A 13,851-nucleotide genomic window follows, 5' to 3' on the forward strand; every position below is an offset into this window, starting at 1 on the left:
GCACTCTATACATAGCACACCCTTGAACTCTGCACTCTATACATAGCGCACCCCTGAACTCCGCTACTGTTCGTGACTGCATCTTTTGCACCTATTCTCTGAGAAAAAAAAAGCCTTGAATAAATGTACAGTATATAGTCTTATAGGTACAACTGGCTCTTTGACAGAAAACATAATGCTGATACTCTCTGCAATGAAATTGAGTTTGACACCCCAGGTTTAAACCCACATTACAAGTGTGTTCATAAATTATTCAGACACCCCTTACTTTTTCAATTTTGTTATGTTGCAGTCTGATATTACATTTGTTTCAATTATTTTTTTCTCATTAAGCTACACTTGGTACCTCATAATGACAACGTGAAAACTGCAAATGTATGAAAAAGGAAAAGGAAAAACTGAAATATCACATTGGCATACTGTAAGTATTCAGCCCCTTTGCAACGCCACTTGGCATTTAGCTCAGGTGCCTCCTGTTTCTCTTGATCATTGCTGAGATGTTTCTACACTTTGATTGGGGTCCACCTGTGGTAAATTATGTAAATGGATTGGACAGGATTTGGAAAGGCACAGACCTCTCTGCAAAAGGCCTCACAACTGATAATGCATACTGTATTCGAGAAAAGGTCAAAGGAACTGCCTGCAGAGCTCAGAGACAGGATTATTGGAGTCATAGAAGGCTACAAAAACAATTATGCTGCACTGAAGATTGCCAAGAGCACAGTGGTCTCCATAATTCTCAAATAGAACAGCCAAGACTCTTCCAAGAGCTGGTCACCTGGCCAGACTGAGTAATCAAGAGAGAAGGGCCTTAGTAAGAGAGGTGACCAAGAACTCTATGGTCACTCTGACTGAGCTCCAGAGATCCTGTGCGGAGATGAGACAAAGTTCCAAAAGAACAACCATCACTGCAGCCAGTGGCAGCCTGTCCACTAGGGGCACATGGGCGTCGCCCCTCCCCATCCATGTGTCTGGCCCCTTGATCCACATGCAGGGATGCATGGATTCCAATGGGGGTGGGGGGGTCTTGCAGCAAGTGATTAAAGCCAGAGGCTCTAATAGGCTTTGAAAAAGGGTGGTCTCGGGGAGCAGAGAACTGCGTTTTGAGCCCACCCAGTTGTGTTACATTGAACCTCCTCCCAGCTAATCAGGAAGCGAGTCATGAGACCCGTCACCCGATTTACCAAAAGAAGATCTGATCGGACTGGCTGGCTGGAGGAGGAAGGTGGATACACATGGAGGAGAGGAGGGAGAAGACGGAACTGAGCTAACAAGCAGTCCGCAGCCCGGAGAGAAGCTGACACGGCCGGCCGCACTGCCCACGAGATGGGGTAAGTGCAGGGCCTGGACTGGGGGGTGCCCCTTACCACCGTGATCTACCCAAAGCCCAGATCTGTGTTTTTTTGCGGGGTGGGGGGGCAAACAGATCTACATCACCACCGCACCCCCCCCCCCAAAAAAAACACGGGCCGCCACTGACTGCAGCCCTCCACAGATCTGGGCTTTATGGCAGTGTGGCTAGACAGATGCTTCTCCTCTAGGCAAAACACATAAAAGCCCACTTAGAGTTTGCAAGAAGCACCTGAAGGACTCTCAGACCGTGAGGAACAAGATTCTGTGGTCTGATGAAGCCAAGATTGAACTATCTGGCTTCAACTCTACATGTTATGTCTGGAGGAAACTAGACACAGCTCCTTGCTAGGGATGAGCTCAGGCGTGTCTCTGCAGCCGCACATCAGGGCAATGTTTCACTGCCTGTGATTAGCGCAGTGCTGCGCCGACTTCCTGGCGGGCTCTGCACGTGTTCCATGCGAACACGCCTGAGCCCATCCCTACTCCTCACCTTCCCATCCCAACAGTGAAGGAAAAGATGGCCTGGTCATAAAGGGGGGTAAATCCTCTGGAGGTGAAGTAGTTAATGAGAAAAAAAATATTTAAACAACTGTAGTATCAATCTGCAACATAACCGAATTGAAAAAGTGAAGGGGGTTTGAATACTTTATGAATGTATTTCATCATAAAATCAGTGAAAGGGCCCGTTTCAGAAATCCGTCATCACTTTTCTTCACCTTATGGTCACATTGGAAACAGACTGTTCCAAGTTCTCCAGAACCTGTTTATGCAATATACCAAGTGTGAAAACTGTTAGATGCAGCTTCTATTTTGCTGTTTTTTTAAGGCTTGTGGTTTATTGTTCAACGGACCATAATGGCACGAGGTTTTTTTTTTTTTTTTTTTTTTTAGCAAACAATAAAAAAATTTAGAAAGTTATATAGCGGTGTATATAGTATATACACCGCTATATAACTTTCTCCTGTATATAGTTTTTTTATTGTGTTACGGTCAGCTGTGGGCTTCATAGGTCTAGGTTTGTAGATTGCCCTTTGCTTTAGCAGTATAGGAAAGAAAGAAAGCCAGGCATAGCCATTCTGTTAAAGAAAGAAAGCCAGGCATAGCCATTCTGTTAAAGAAAGAAAGCCAGGCATAGCCATTCTGTTAAAGAAAGAAAGCCAGGCATAACCATTCTGTTAAAGAAAGAAAGCCAGGCATAGCCATTCTGTTAAAGGATAACTTCCTTTTTAGCGCAGAGTTTCTGCAAATTTATTGACGAGATGGGTATGATCCCATCCCTGCGGACTGCAAGTCCTGGGTGCCATTGGCGCCCAACCTGTGGTCCTTTGGTACTTACCGTTTGACATTTGGGCCTCAGTAGTCAGTAGTGTGTATTTTCCCTTTTGTCTAGATACTCGGAGCCAGTGAAGGAAATGTATTTATTACATTTATTACTGGCTACTAGTAGCGTGGTGTTTTTTGGTTTATTTCTTATTATTACTGAACATTCCCTTATCTGATTTCAGACACCTTTTGGTGGTTTAACCTCTTCATGACCACGCTCTAGCTGAATGATGGCTACAGCTTTGTCACACATTGCCCGAATGTAAAGAGCCAATCAGAGTGGCTCTTTACCACGTGATCAGCTGTGTCAAATCACTGCTGATCACAGTGTAAACAGGATTTGCCTGTTATCGGCATTCGTTTCCTCACGCTGACACAACTCTGAGGAGAGGAGAAGAAAGTTGATAACTGGCAAATCCACACAGTGGACATCTGCACTGATAATCAGGGCACTGATCATTAGTGCAGGCCAACAGTGCCCACCAGTGCTGCCAATCATGGTCCATCAGTGCTGCCTATTATTGCTGCCCATCAGTGACGCCTGTTAGTTCCCTTCAGTGCCGCCTATTAGTGCCCATCAGTCCCACCCCTATTAGTGTAGCTTCATCAGTGCTGCCCTATCAGTGCTCATCAGTGCCACCTCATCGGTGACCATCAGTGCAGCCTATCAGTGCCCATCAGCGCAGCCTCATCAGCGCACATCAATGAAGGAGAAAAAATACTTATATATATATTATAGCAGATTATCAGTGCAGTGCCCGCCAGTGCTGCCAATCAGTGCTGCCTGTCAGTGCCCATCTGTGTTACCTGTTAGTGCCTATCATTGCTGCCTATCAGTACCCCTCAGTGCCACCTATCAGTGTAGCCTCATCAGTGCACATCAATGAAGGAGAAAACATTCTTATTTACAAAATTTTATAACAGAAACTAAGAAAACCTTTTTATTTTTTTCAAAAAAAATTTTCTCATTTGTTTAGCAAAAAAAACGTAAACAACCCAGCGGTGATTAAATACCACCAAAAAATAAAACTATCTGTCTCAAAAAAATTATAAAAATTTTGTTTGGATACAGCGTTGCCCACTGTACCGCGCAATTGTCATTCAAAGTGTGACAGCACTGAAAGCTGAAAATTGGCATGGGCAGAAAGGGGGTAAAAGTGCCCAGTAGGCAAGTAGTTAAAGATGATCTCCAGGCAAGTATCTCAATACAAAAGGTGAGATCCATACATGGATGACTGTTTTTCCTGCCAAGGGATTTATATCCCTCTCCATCCAGCTGTGGCAGCTGGTGCTCAACATTTTTTTTGGGGGGGCAAACAAACTGAAAAATTCTGAAAAAAAACACCCATCAATTGCAGCTTCACTGTACTATCAATCGCAGCCACTGTGCCATCAAACCCAGCCACTGTGCCCATCAATTGCCGCAACTGTGCCATCAAACGCAGCCACTTTGCCATTAAACGCAGGCACTGTGCCAAACGCAGGCACTGTGCCAAACGCAGGCACTGTGCCAATAAATTGCCGCCACTGTACCATCAAACACAGCCACTGTGCCCATCAAACACAGCCACTGTTGCGAATATTCATTCGCTTTTCTATCACAGCTGAGTGACTTGCGAGCGCCCAGCATGAGTCACCTTTTTTGATGCCTATTGATGCTTATTAGAGCCTATGGCCTATGACTCTAATCACATGCTTCAAAAAAAAAATCACAGCCATTGTAATTCAGGCGCCTGAATAGGGGGTGGCAGCGGCATCCATAGATAGATTCAGAAAATCTCATGTATCATAGAGTGGATACAAATAGGTTCCTCATTGTCATCAGCCAGACTCAAACCAGCTTTTGGAGGCAACCAGATAGAAAGGAAGATGCCCAGCACAAATTTCAGGAAGCAGACCCTGAAATATGGCGCCTGTGGCTTACCAAGAATTCTCATTAACTCCTTTCAATGTCAGAGCCTTTTTTCTTTTGAAAATGCACATTTTAGTCCTAATGATTGTGATAATATACTGCAGGTGACAGGTTCTCTTTATGGAGGCAACAGGGTGTGTTAGACTCCTAAAGTAACTCCTGCACTCTGTTGAAGCCAATTGAAAACAGATTGTGCTCAGTTAGCTTCCTCCAGAGCCTGAGTGCCCAGGGATTTCCAGACCTGAACCCGGAAGTGCTCAGAGCTGAGTGCTTCTAGGTTCATTCTTCATAGTGAAGACCATTGTTTTCCATCCTAGGAAGGCACATGACTGAGGACACCTCCTAAACACCTGTCAAATGCTCTCTAAAGAGCAATCCAAACACATATCACTCTTCAGATAGCACCGCCAGTGCGAGCCAATGGTCCCTGGTTGCAGCCGGGAGTCCGTTTACATGTTGGTGCTGCATTTGATGTCCATGGAGGTAAGTGAAAGCAAAATAGGGGGCGTTTGTGCTTCTAGCACTGTTGCAGTGTTTGCAGAGCACCATTAGCAGTTCACTAGTTTCATTTATTGTCTGAAATTGCTTTTTGACCCCCAGCTTAGTTTTATTTGATGGGAAGTCACAAAGACGTAAGAAGACTGCGGTCTGACGCAGAAGTGAACGTTCCCTTTTTTTTTTCTCATTTGAAAACGAACATGCACCACAGAGTGGCAGGCAGTCACCTATATTTACCGATAAAGAGAAGAGAGGAGTCTGCTGTAACATGAAGTTGTGGCTTTTGCAAGCATCTCATATCAGAGTTTCTGAAACCTAAAAAGGGTTCTCAAAGTTTGATTTTGTTTGCTGTGATGGAAAAATGATGTCAGTGACAGTTTCCTGCCACAGATGATGAAGCTGATACGAGAGACCACAAACCAAATTTACACAAAAGTTGGCTAATTTTATCTCCTCTAAGTGTGCCTGTTTTTTAATGAGACTGTGACAGTGCAAGACCCTTCTACTGTACAAAGGTAGGCACAAATGCCACGGGTTCTCACAAATGCAGTGAGGGGCTCCAGAGTGTCTGTCCTGAGCGGAGAAAGTTGTTCCTGCAGTTTTCCCCAGGCCTTTAAATTCCTGGAATTTAAAGAGTTTTGGGAGGGATAAAGCCTCTAACCTGATGTCCAGGTCTTACTGGAGACTGACAAGCCATGTGTGTTTAGGTGTACACACTCTTTATATTCAAAGACCTGGCTCTAGCTCAGGGCAATGTTGAGTTGATAAGTGTTCTCCACCCAAAAGGCAGGAGGTCTTAGGCTTGGAGACAGAAGGGCTTCATCTGGGTGTGCCAGGATATTTAATTCTCCTATGTTTTTAATTAATATTCAGAGGTCTGGTCAGTAAAATTTTCTTCCAGTAAACATTCGAACCTCATATAAGTGCAATGACTCCGATCCTTGATAATAAATCCCATCGTGTAACACAACATACAATAGGGGAGAGGGTATGTTGTGTTACACTATGTGATTTATTATCCCTTCTCTGTGTCCATAACTTTGGTTTATCATAGCTCTGTGTCTTTAAAGTGGTTGTAAACCCTCCCCCACAACTTTGTCCCATGTAAATCAGCATGAAAAACCCTAATGAACACTGCTTGTAGATATCTCCTTACTTGCTTAGTATTGTTGTAATCCTTGTTGTTCGGTAGAATGAAGTCACTGAGCATGCCCAGATCTCCCCTGATTTACGGCACACTCTCTATGTCTTATCTATCTGTTATCAGGACTTCCTATGGCACACCACTGAACTCTGCTAATTACTCAGAGCTTCCTCCTACAAACCATGTGACCTCACATACAGTCTAAACTTGGCCATTACTGCAGTCTTATCAGCTGAAGCTGATAAGTCTGACAAAGGCAAACATTAGACATCGGCACAAGTAAATACTATGAAATAAACAAGTAAGCTATGAACAGGGAAGCAGGGTTGCCATAGAAACGTTGGATTGAGAAGGAGGCTTGACAGGTTAACAGTACAGGAAGTGCTCAATGTAAGGGCGGAAATAGACTCCACTGTCGACTCAGAAAACAATACTTAAGATGACGCTGCCTAACCCCTGGAAACAAGTTTTTCACAGTTTCTTTAAACAGTAAGTAATATGCGATTTGGGCTGGATTATAGTGGCTATTGTCTGATAATGACTAATTATAATGGACTAAATGAAAAGAAGCATCAGAGTGGGAGAGTTTACTCCCTCTTTAAGCTGTCTTTTGCTGTATAAGCTGAGCTCTTTCTCTCATCGTACTTCTGTATATCTCCTCCCTCCTCCCTCTTTCTGTAGTCATTCCACTGTATCCAGTCATGGTTTATACATCTTTTCACGTGACTAACATTAACGTTTTTCTACCTATGATTATCCTCCATTAAACAGAACGTTTGAAAGGCTTTACTCACCTGACTTCCTCAACATGTGAGTTTATTCATTGAGTTACACTGTCTGAATTGATGCAAGGGATAAATAGAACACCAGGTTGTATAAGCCCTATATGTCGCTGGATATAAAGTTTATGGTCTTGTAGATAAGTTAGAACAGGGTAGGTTCCCATCTCTAAAAGGCTTTACTCATCTGACTTCCTCAACATGTGAGTTTATTCATTGAGTTACACTGTTTGAATCAATGCAAGGGATAAATAGAACACCAGGTAGTATAAGCCCTATATGTCGTTGGAGATAAAGTTTATGGTCTTGTAGTATAGTCAGAACAGGGTAGGTTCCCATCTCTAAAAGGCTTTACTCATCTGACTGGGGGGACAACCTCTGGGGGGATCTAGGATGGAAAGGGACCTGGGGGTCCTAGTAGATTATAGGCTCAGCAATGGCATGCAATGCCAAGCTACTGCTAACAAAGAAAACAGAATATTGGCATGTGTTAAAAGGGGGATTAATTCCAGAGATAAAATGATAATTCTCCTGCTCTACAAGACTGTCCAGCCACACCTAGTATATGCTGTCCAGTTCTGGGCACCAGTACTCAGGAAGGATGTACTGGAAATGGAGCGAGTTCAAAGATGGACAACAAAGCTAATAAAGGGTCTGGAGGATATTAGTTATGAGGAAAGGTTGCGAACTTATTCTCTCTGGAGAAGAGACACTTGAGAGAGGATATGATTTAAATTTGCAAATACCATACTGGTGACCCCACAATAGGGATAAAACTTTTTCGCAGAAGGGAGTTTAGCAAGACACATGGGCACTCATTAAAATTGGAAGAAAAGAGGTTTAACCTTAAAATACATAGAGGGTTGTTTACTGTAAGAGCGGCAAAGATGTGGAATTCCCTTCCACAGGCTGTAGTCTCAGCGGGGGGCATTGATAGTTTCAAGAAACTATTAGATAAGCACCTGAACGGCCGCAACATACAGGGATATACAATGTAATACTGACATATAATCACACACATAGGCTGGACTTGATGGACTTGTGTCCGTTTTTTTGGACCTCACCTACTATGTAACTATGTGACTTCCTCAATATGTGAGTTTATTCATTGAGTTACACTGTCTGAATCGATGCAAAGGATAAATAGAACACCAAGTCATATAAGCCCTATATGTCGCTAGAGATAATGTTTATGGTCTTGTAGTTGAGTCAGAACAGGGTAGGTTCCCATCTCTGCAGCTGAGGAACACATGTTAAATCGTATATGTTCCTGATCCACTGATGAACAATCTACACTTTACCAGATGGTCAGGGGTGCCATTAATTCTTAATGTCATCCTCACACATCTGCACCTGCAGCATCATGCAGCTTGGTGTGGTGCAATTAAAAAAAGGGTTCAGGGACTTCTTTCCCTGCATTTCTCATGGACAACGCAGCCCATTAAAGCAGTAGTAAACCGCCAGCTTTTTTTTTTTTTAAACCTGCAAGGCAAGGTTATAATGTGCTAGTCTGCATGTTTTTTTCCGCTCTCTTCTCTTTCTAGATCTGCCTCAATCCTTACAACTATGTGGAATGTTTTCCTGGGGGCTTTTTTTATTGTCCCTAGGAAAACATTCTCCCAAAGCCTTTTGGGCTAGGTCCCAGTCGAGATGCGTATTCATGACCTAGTCAGAACTTTCATGGCCAGGCAATCTACCTTAATTTCTACTAATAAGTCCTTTGTGGATGGTTTTTGTTATGCTTTGTACTTTTCCGAAGAGTTGTATTTAATGCACTAATCGAGGGTCATTATATTATTATTATTAATATACAGGTTTTATATAGTGCCAACAGTTTGCTCAGCGCTTTACAACATTATATATACAGTCCTGTTGATGGGTCGAGCCACATATCACTATTGTGTTTTTATTTTGGTTGTCCGGCCCGCTATCTGGTGAGATTGACTTGATACAATTGTTAATACTATCTTCGGTCTCTTATGACATGATGTCACCCTTTTTGTCCAGATCCAATTTGTTTGATTTTGTCTGTTTTATAACAAGATCTATGTTGTATCTCATGTATACTCAATAAAAATGTCTTGAAAGAAAAATGAAGCCCTCCGGCAGAATGCTGTCACTGCTGACAGGGCTTCCATCTTCACCTGTTCTTCCTTCTGGGTTGGTGGGCTCCGGTCCTTTGATTGGATGAGCCACAATTACATCACTCCCACGCTGTGCATGACACAGGACTCTGAAGGAACGGCACGGGTATGCCTTTCCTTCAGAACGCATGCGCCGGTGAGGTCGCCTGCGGCTTTGCAAGTAAATATCTCCTAAATGGTGCACGTTTAGGAGATATTTACTGTACCTATAGGTAAGCCTTGCTATAGGCTTACCTATCGGTAAAAATAAACCATGGGACCTTAGCCCCACAATCCTGTTCTTACTTAAGTGTCCTCAGCCCCCACTACACATCACAGTCCCCCTGCACATCACAGTTTCATCCCCTTCACATCAAGATTCCCCCCCCTTCACAGCAGTGTCCCTCCCCCCCATCACATCACATCCTTTTCACAGTAGTGTTCTCATAGCCCCTTTACATCAACCCCCCTTCAACAGTACTATCCTTTTCCCCCTTCACTGCAGTGTACTCTGTACTATGCCCCCCCCCCCCCCCCAAATTCATGTCCTCAGCCCCCCAACATTACTGTTCTTAAATTCCCTCCCCCCACATTGCGATCCTCAGCCCTCTTACCCCCACATTACCCCCTTTACACTAATATCCTCAGCCTGCTTTTCAAGTCTCCCCCCCCGCCCTCCTCCCCCCTAACTGTCCTATCTTAGCGCCAATTCACACTACAACTCAGAGTGGAAATTCACCACTCCGGTTGCTCTGTGGAAGACATGCACAGCTGAATTTTAGTTTTTTTCCATTTTAGCTTTATTTGTTTTTTTTCGTTTTTCGGATCATTCGTTATGATCAAAATTCATTATTTCGAATAGATTTGTAAATTCTGAAAAATTCGAATTTGGTACGTCCCAGTTGTATAGATGCAGTATTAGTTATTTCAGTATTTCGTGAATTCTGAAAAATTCTAATTTGGTACGTTTCATTCAAATAGATGCGGTATTCGTTATTTTGAAAATTCGTAAATTCAGCTAAATTCACATTCGTTTACATCCACTAACAGGCAGACAAATTTGAAAGGAAATTCGAATACCTATAGATTATTAGTTATTATAGTTATTATTATTATTATTATTATTAATAAATAATAATAATAATAACTATAATAATGGTTAATAAACATAATGATTTAATTATAATAGAAATTATCCAAATGTTTTTTGTTCTTTCGGGTTTTCAAATTTTAGTTCTTTTTTTTGGATTTTCATTCTTTCGGATTATCGTTCTTTCAAATTTTTGGATTTTCTTTCTTTCTAATTTTCAAATATTCAAATTTCTGATTTGCGTTCTCTTCAAAAATTTGTTTTAGGAAAAATTTGATAAACAGTTCCAAATGAACGAATATGCAAAAATCTGCCAAAAAACAAATTCAGAACTAAACAACTTGCACGTCTACTCAGCGGTGCCAGCTGCACAAGGGGCAGTGTGGTGAGCAATGCATCACATCACATGATTCAATTTTTTTTTCCATTTTGTAGAAGCTTTATTTGAAGTGTACAAAACGTGCACTTCATTCACTGCAATGTCAGGCAACACGATGCACTGCGCTGCCTGACATTGCAGTGTGATTCGGGCTGGTGTGCTGATATAAAATGCAGCATGTGTGTGTTTTACAGCAGAATACTGCAGTCCAGCGCTAGGCTATGTTGCAGTGTGAATAGGGCACTTAGGAAACAGTTGTTTCCTGTGTGCCCCTGCAGTTACAGCCTTTTTTACCGTGCGGTAAAACTTTTGTCACTGCACAGTGTGAATTGGCCCTTACACAGATGGGGCGCAGGGTGGGTGGTACAGAAGGTGTGGATGGAGGATGGGAGCTGGAGGCTGGTAATTGGTTGCCAGGACCACCCTGCATCCTAGCAACCAATCACCTGCTTATTCACTCAGGCAGCTCCGGCTCTCCATCCAGTGTCCTGTCTCCTGCTGTTGGTTCTGTGAGGATGACAGTGGTGATAGCTGGAGGGAAGAACCAGCTCCAAAATGGCGGGATGCTTGCCCTATAGAGAGGTCATGGCATGAGGCAGTGCACAGTGAGATGTGGAGTGATATGCAGAGGATGCATGTGAGAGGTACATGGTCTGCATTTGAGTACAGTAGGTACTGGGAACCAGTGCAAGGTCCAGTATGGTCTGAGCAGTGGTGCTGCAAGAGAGAGCCAGAATGCTGATTATCCTTTATTTATTTAGTTTGAAGTGATGGTGGAAACCCCTGCGCGGGCAACCGTTTATTTTGTTGAACTTTTCTTTACTATTAAAGAAAAGTGGGCCTCAAAGCCCTAAAACATTGTCGTGGACCCACTATAAAGCGAGCAATACCCTTTGCAATGTCACAACACAATCCCCCCTGCTGCAGTAAAATATTGGATTGGCCTGAAATGTTTTAGGCCAGAGCTTTTAGGCCAGAGCTACACAAGAGAATGAGGTCCAAAACACAAGCCTGTGTTAACGCATGTGTTACCCCAAGGCACACTAACTCAGCTTACACGCATTAGCGAGTTGCACTAACATTTGCTATGTTAGTTTATGATGCATGTATCTTCTTAGTGGCAAGAGAGCTGAACTGGCCTCATGTCCATGTCCTATACCCACTTAGGTTGCAATATCTTTGGACTGTTGATCTTTATATACATTTATATAATATCTGAAGTTCTACTTTACAGGTTATGCAGACAGACATCATGCTTAAAAACTCCACCAGCCCATGTCTACAGTTATCTTAATCATTAATATTTCACAGACCTGAGCCGCCATGTCCACCAGTTTTGGAAAACGCAGTTTCATTCCTTGATCGGTCTTCATAAAGTCTACTAAACTTCCTGAAAAAGTAAAAGAAATTTACATCAATGGGAATTCAGAGCACCACATAGTCTTGAGAGAGAAAATTCCTTCTCTACCAACCAACTACTACTACTACCAACTACTGGAGATATACACTATATTGGCAAAAGTATTGGGCCACCTGCCTTTACACGTAGGGTTCAACATTCAGTTGGCCCGCCCTTTGCAGCTATAACAGCTTCAACTCTTCTGGAAAGGCTGTCCACAAGGTTTAGAAGGGTGTCTATGGGAATGTTTGACCATTCTGCCAGAAGCGCATTTGTGAGGTCAGGCACTGATGTTGGAAAAAGGCCTGGCTCGCAGTCTCTGCTCAAATTCATCCCAAAGGGGATTTATTGGGTTGAGGTCAGGACTCTGTGCAGTCCAGTCAAGTTCCTCCACCCAAAACTCGCTCATCCATGTCTTTATGGACCTTGCTTTGTGCACTGGTCCAAATCATTTGGTGGGGGGGGGGGGGGGTTATGGTGTGGGGTTGTTTTTCAGGGTTGGGTATGGTCCCTTAGTTCCAGTTAAGGGAACCCTTATGGTGTCAGTATACCAAGACATTTTGGACAATTTCATGCTCCCAACTTTATGGGAACAATTTGGGGTTGGCCCCTCCTTTTCCAACATGACTGCGCACCAGTGCAGAAAGCAAGGTCCATAAAGACATAGATGAGTGAGTTTAGGTTGATGGAACTTGATTGGCCTGCACACAGTAGGGTTGCCATCTCATCCCTTTAAACCAAGGCACACGTTAATTACACAGGTTCTGAGGCTGATTAAGGGGGTAATTAAACTCACTCAGTGCCTTATGTGCATTATATTGGCATCAGAACCTGTGTAATTAATATGTGTCCTGGATTAAAGGAATTAGGTGGCAACCCTAGCACAGTCCTGACCTCAACCCGCTAGAACACCTTTGGGATTAATTAGAGTGGAGACTGCGAGCCAGGCCTTTGCACCTTGCCTGTATTGATTGACCCAGATTCTGGGTCTAATAAATATCCTCTTGAATAAAGACTTGCCAAGAGACAAAATTTGGTCGCACAAGAGTTGCATATGTGCAAATGGTGTGTCCAAACATCCCCAAACATCCCCTGTAGTTATAGGAATAATTTATCACTTTCTAAATATCTACTTCATCAGATTTATCTTTCATCGTGGATTCAGTGGCGTCCCTAGGTGGGGCGCAGGGTCTGCACCGGGTGCCACCTGCTAGAGGGGTGACACCATCCCGAGGGTGATGAAAGCCTCCTCCCTTTGGCAGTTTTTCTTTTCTTCAGCCCGGGACATACCTCTAGCGCCACGGCCCTGCCTGCCATGTGTTCTCCTCCTCTTCCTCTGTCTCTCACTCCTGCCAAACCCTGTCTCGATCTGCTCTCAACCCGGGCAGTGCAGCTGCACACTGTCCTCTCCAGCTGCCGCCTGGGTGTTCTGTGTACCTGAGCCACCCAAGCTGGTGCTGTAACGGGCAGGGGGGGGGGTTTGAGATTGGGGGGAGATATCCGCCGCCCGAGGTGAGGTGTTGTGAGGGGGGGCTTGCTGATAAGGTTGGTTTATGCTGCTGGTCACAGCTACATCATATGGTGGGGGGTGGGGGGGTTGTTTTGTACTGGGAGTCTACACTAATGAAGGGGGGCTGGTTTGTTCTAGGGGGGGTTTGTACTAATGGAGGGGGGGTGGATTGTTCTAGGGGAGTCTTGACGAATGGAGGGGGGGTGGTTTATTCTGGGGGGATTCTGTACTAATGGAGGGGGGCTGGTTTGTTCTGGGGGGTCTGTGCTAATGGAGGGGGGTGTTTTATTCTGGGGGGGTTGTGTACTAATGGAGGGGGTGGTTTGTTCTGGGGGGGCTGT

The 13,851-nt window shown here is 43.8% G+C and overlaps 1 protein-coding gene across 1 annotated transcript in view; it reads right to left on the reverse strand.

Annotated features, from left to right (window-relative positions):
- Positions 1 to 13,851, reverse strand: part of BLK (BLK proto-oncogene, Src family tyrosine kinase) — a 115,571-nt gene that overhangs the window by 35,517 nt on the left and 66,203 nt on the right. The window contains exon 10 of the mRNA XM_077489036.1: positions 11,915 to 11,991. Within this exon, the coding sequence (XP_077345162.1) occupies positions 11,915 to 11,991 (77 nt within the window). The remainder of the gene's footprint in view (positions 1 to 11,914; positions 11,992 to 13,851) is intronic.

This window comes from Lithobates pipiens, unplaced genomic scaffold (assembly GCF_037356315.1).
Source record: "Lithobates pipiens isolate NorthernLeopardFrog02 unplaced genomic scaffold, aLitPip1_a1.2 Scaffold_18, whole genome shotgun sequence".
Classification (NCBI taxonomy): Eukaryota; Metazoa; Chordata; class Amphibia; order Anura; family Ranidae; genus Lithobates; species Lithobates pipiens.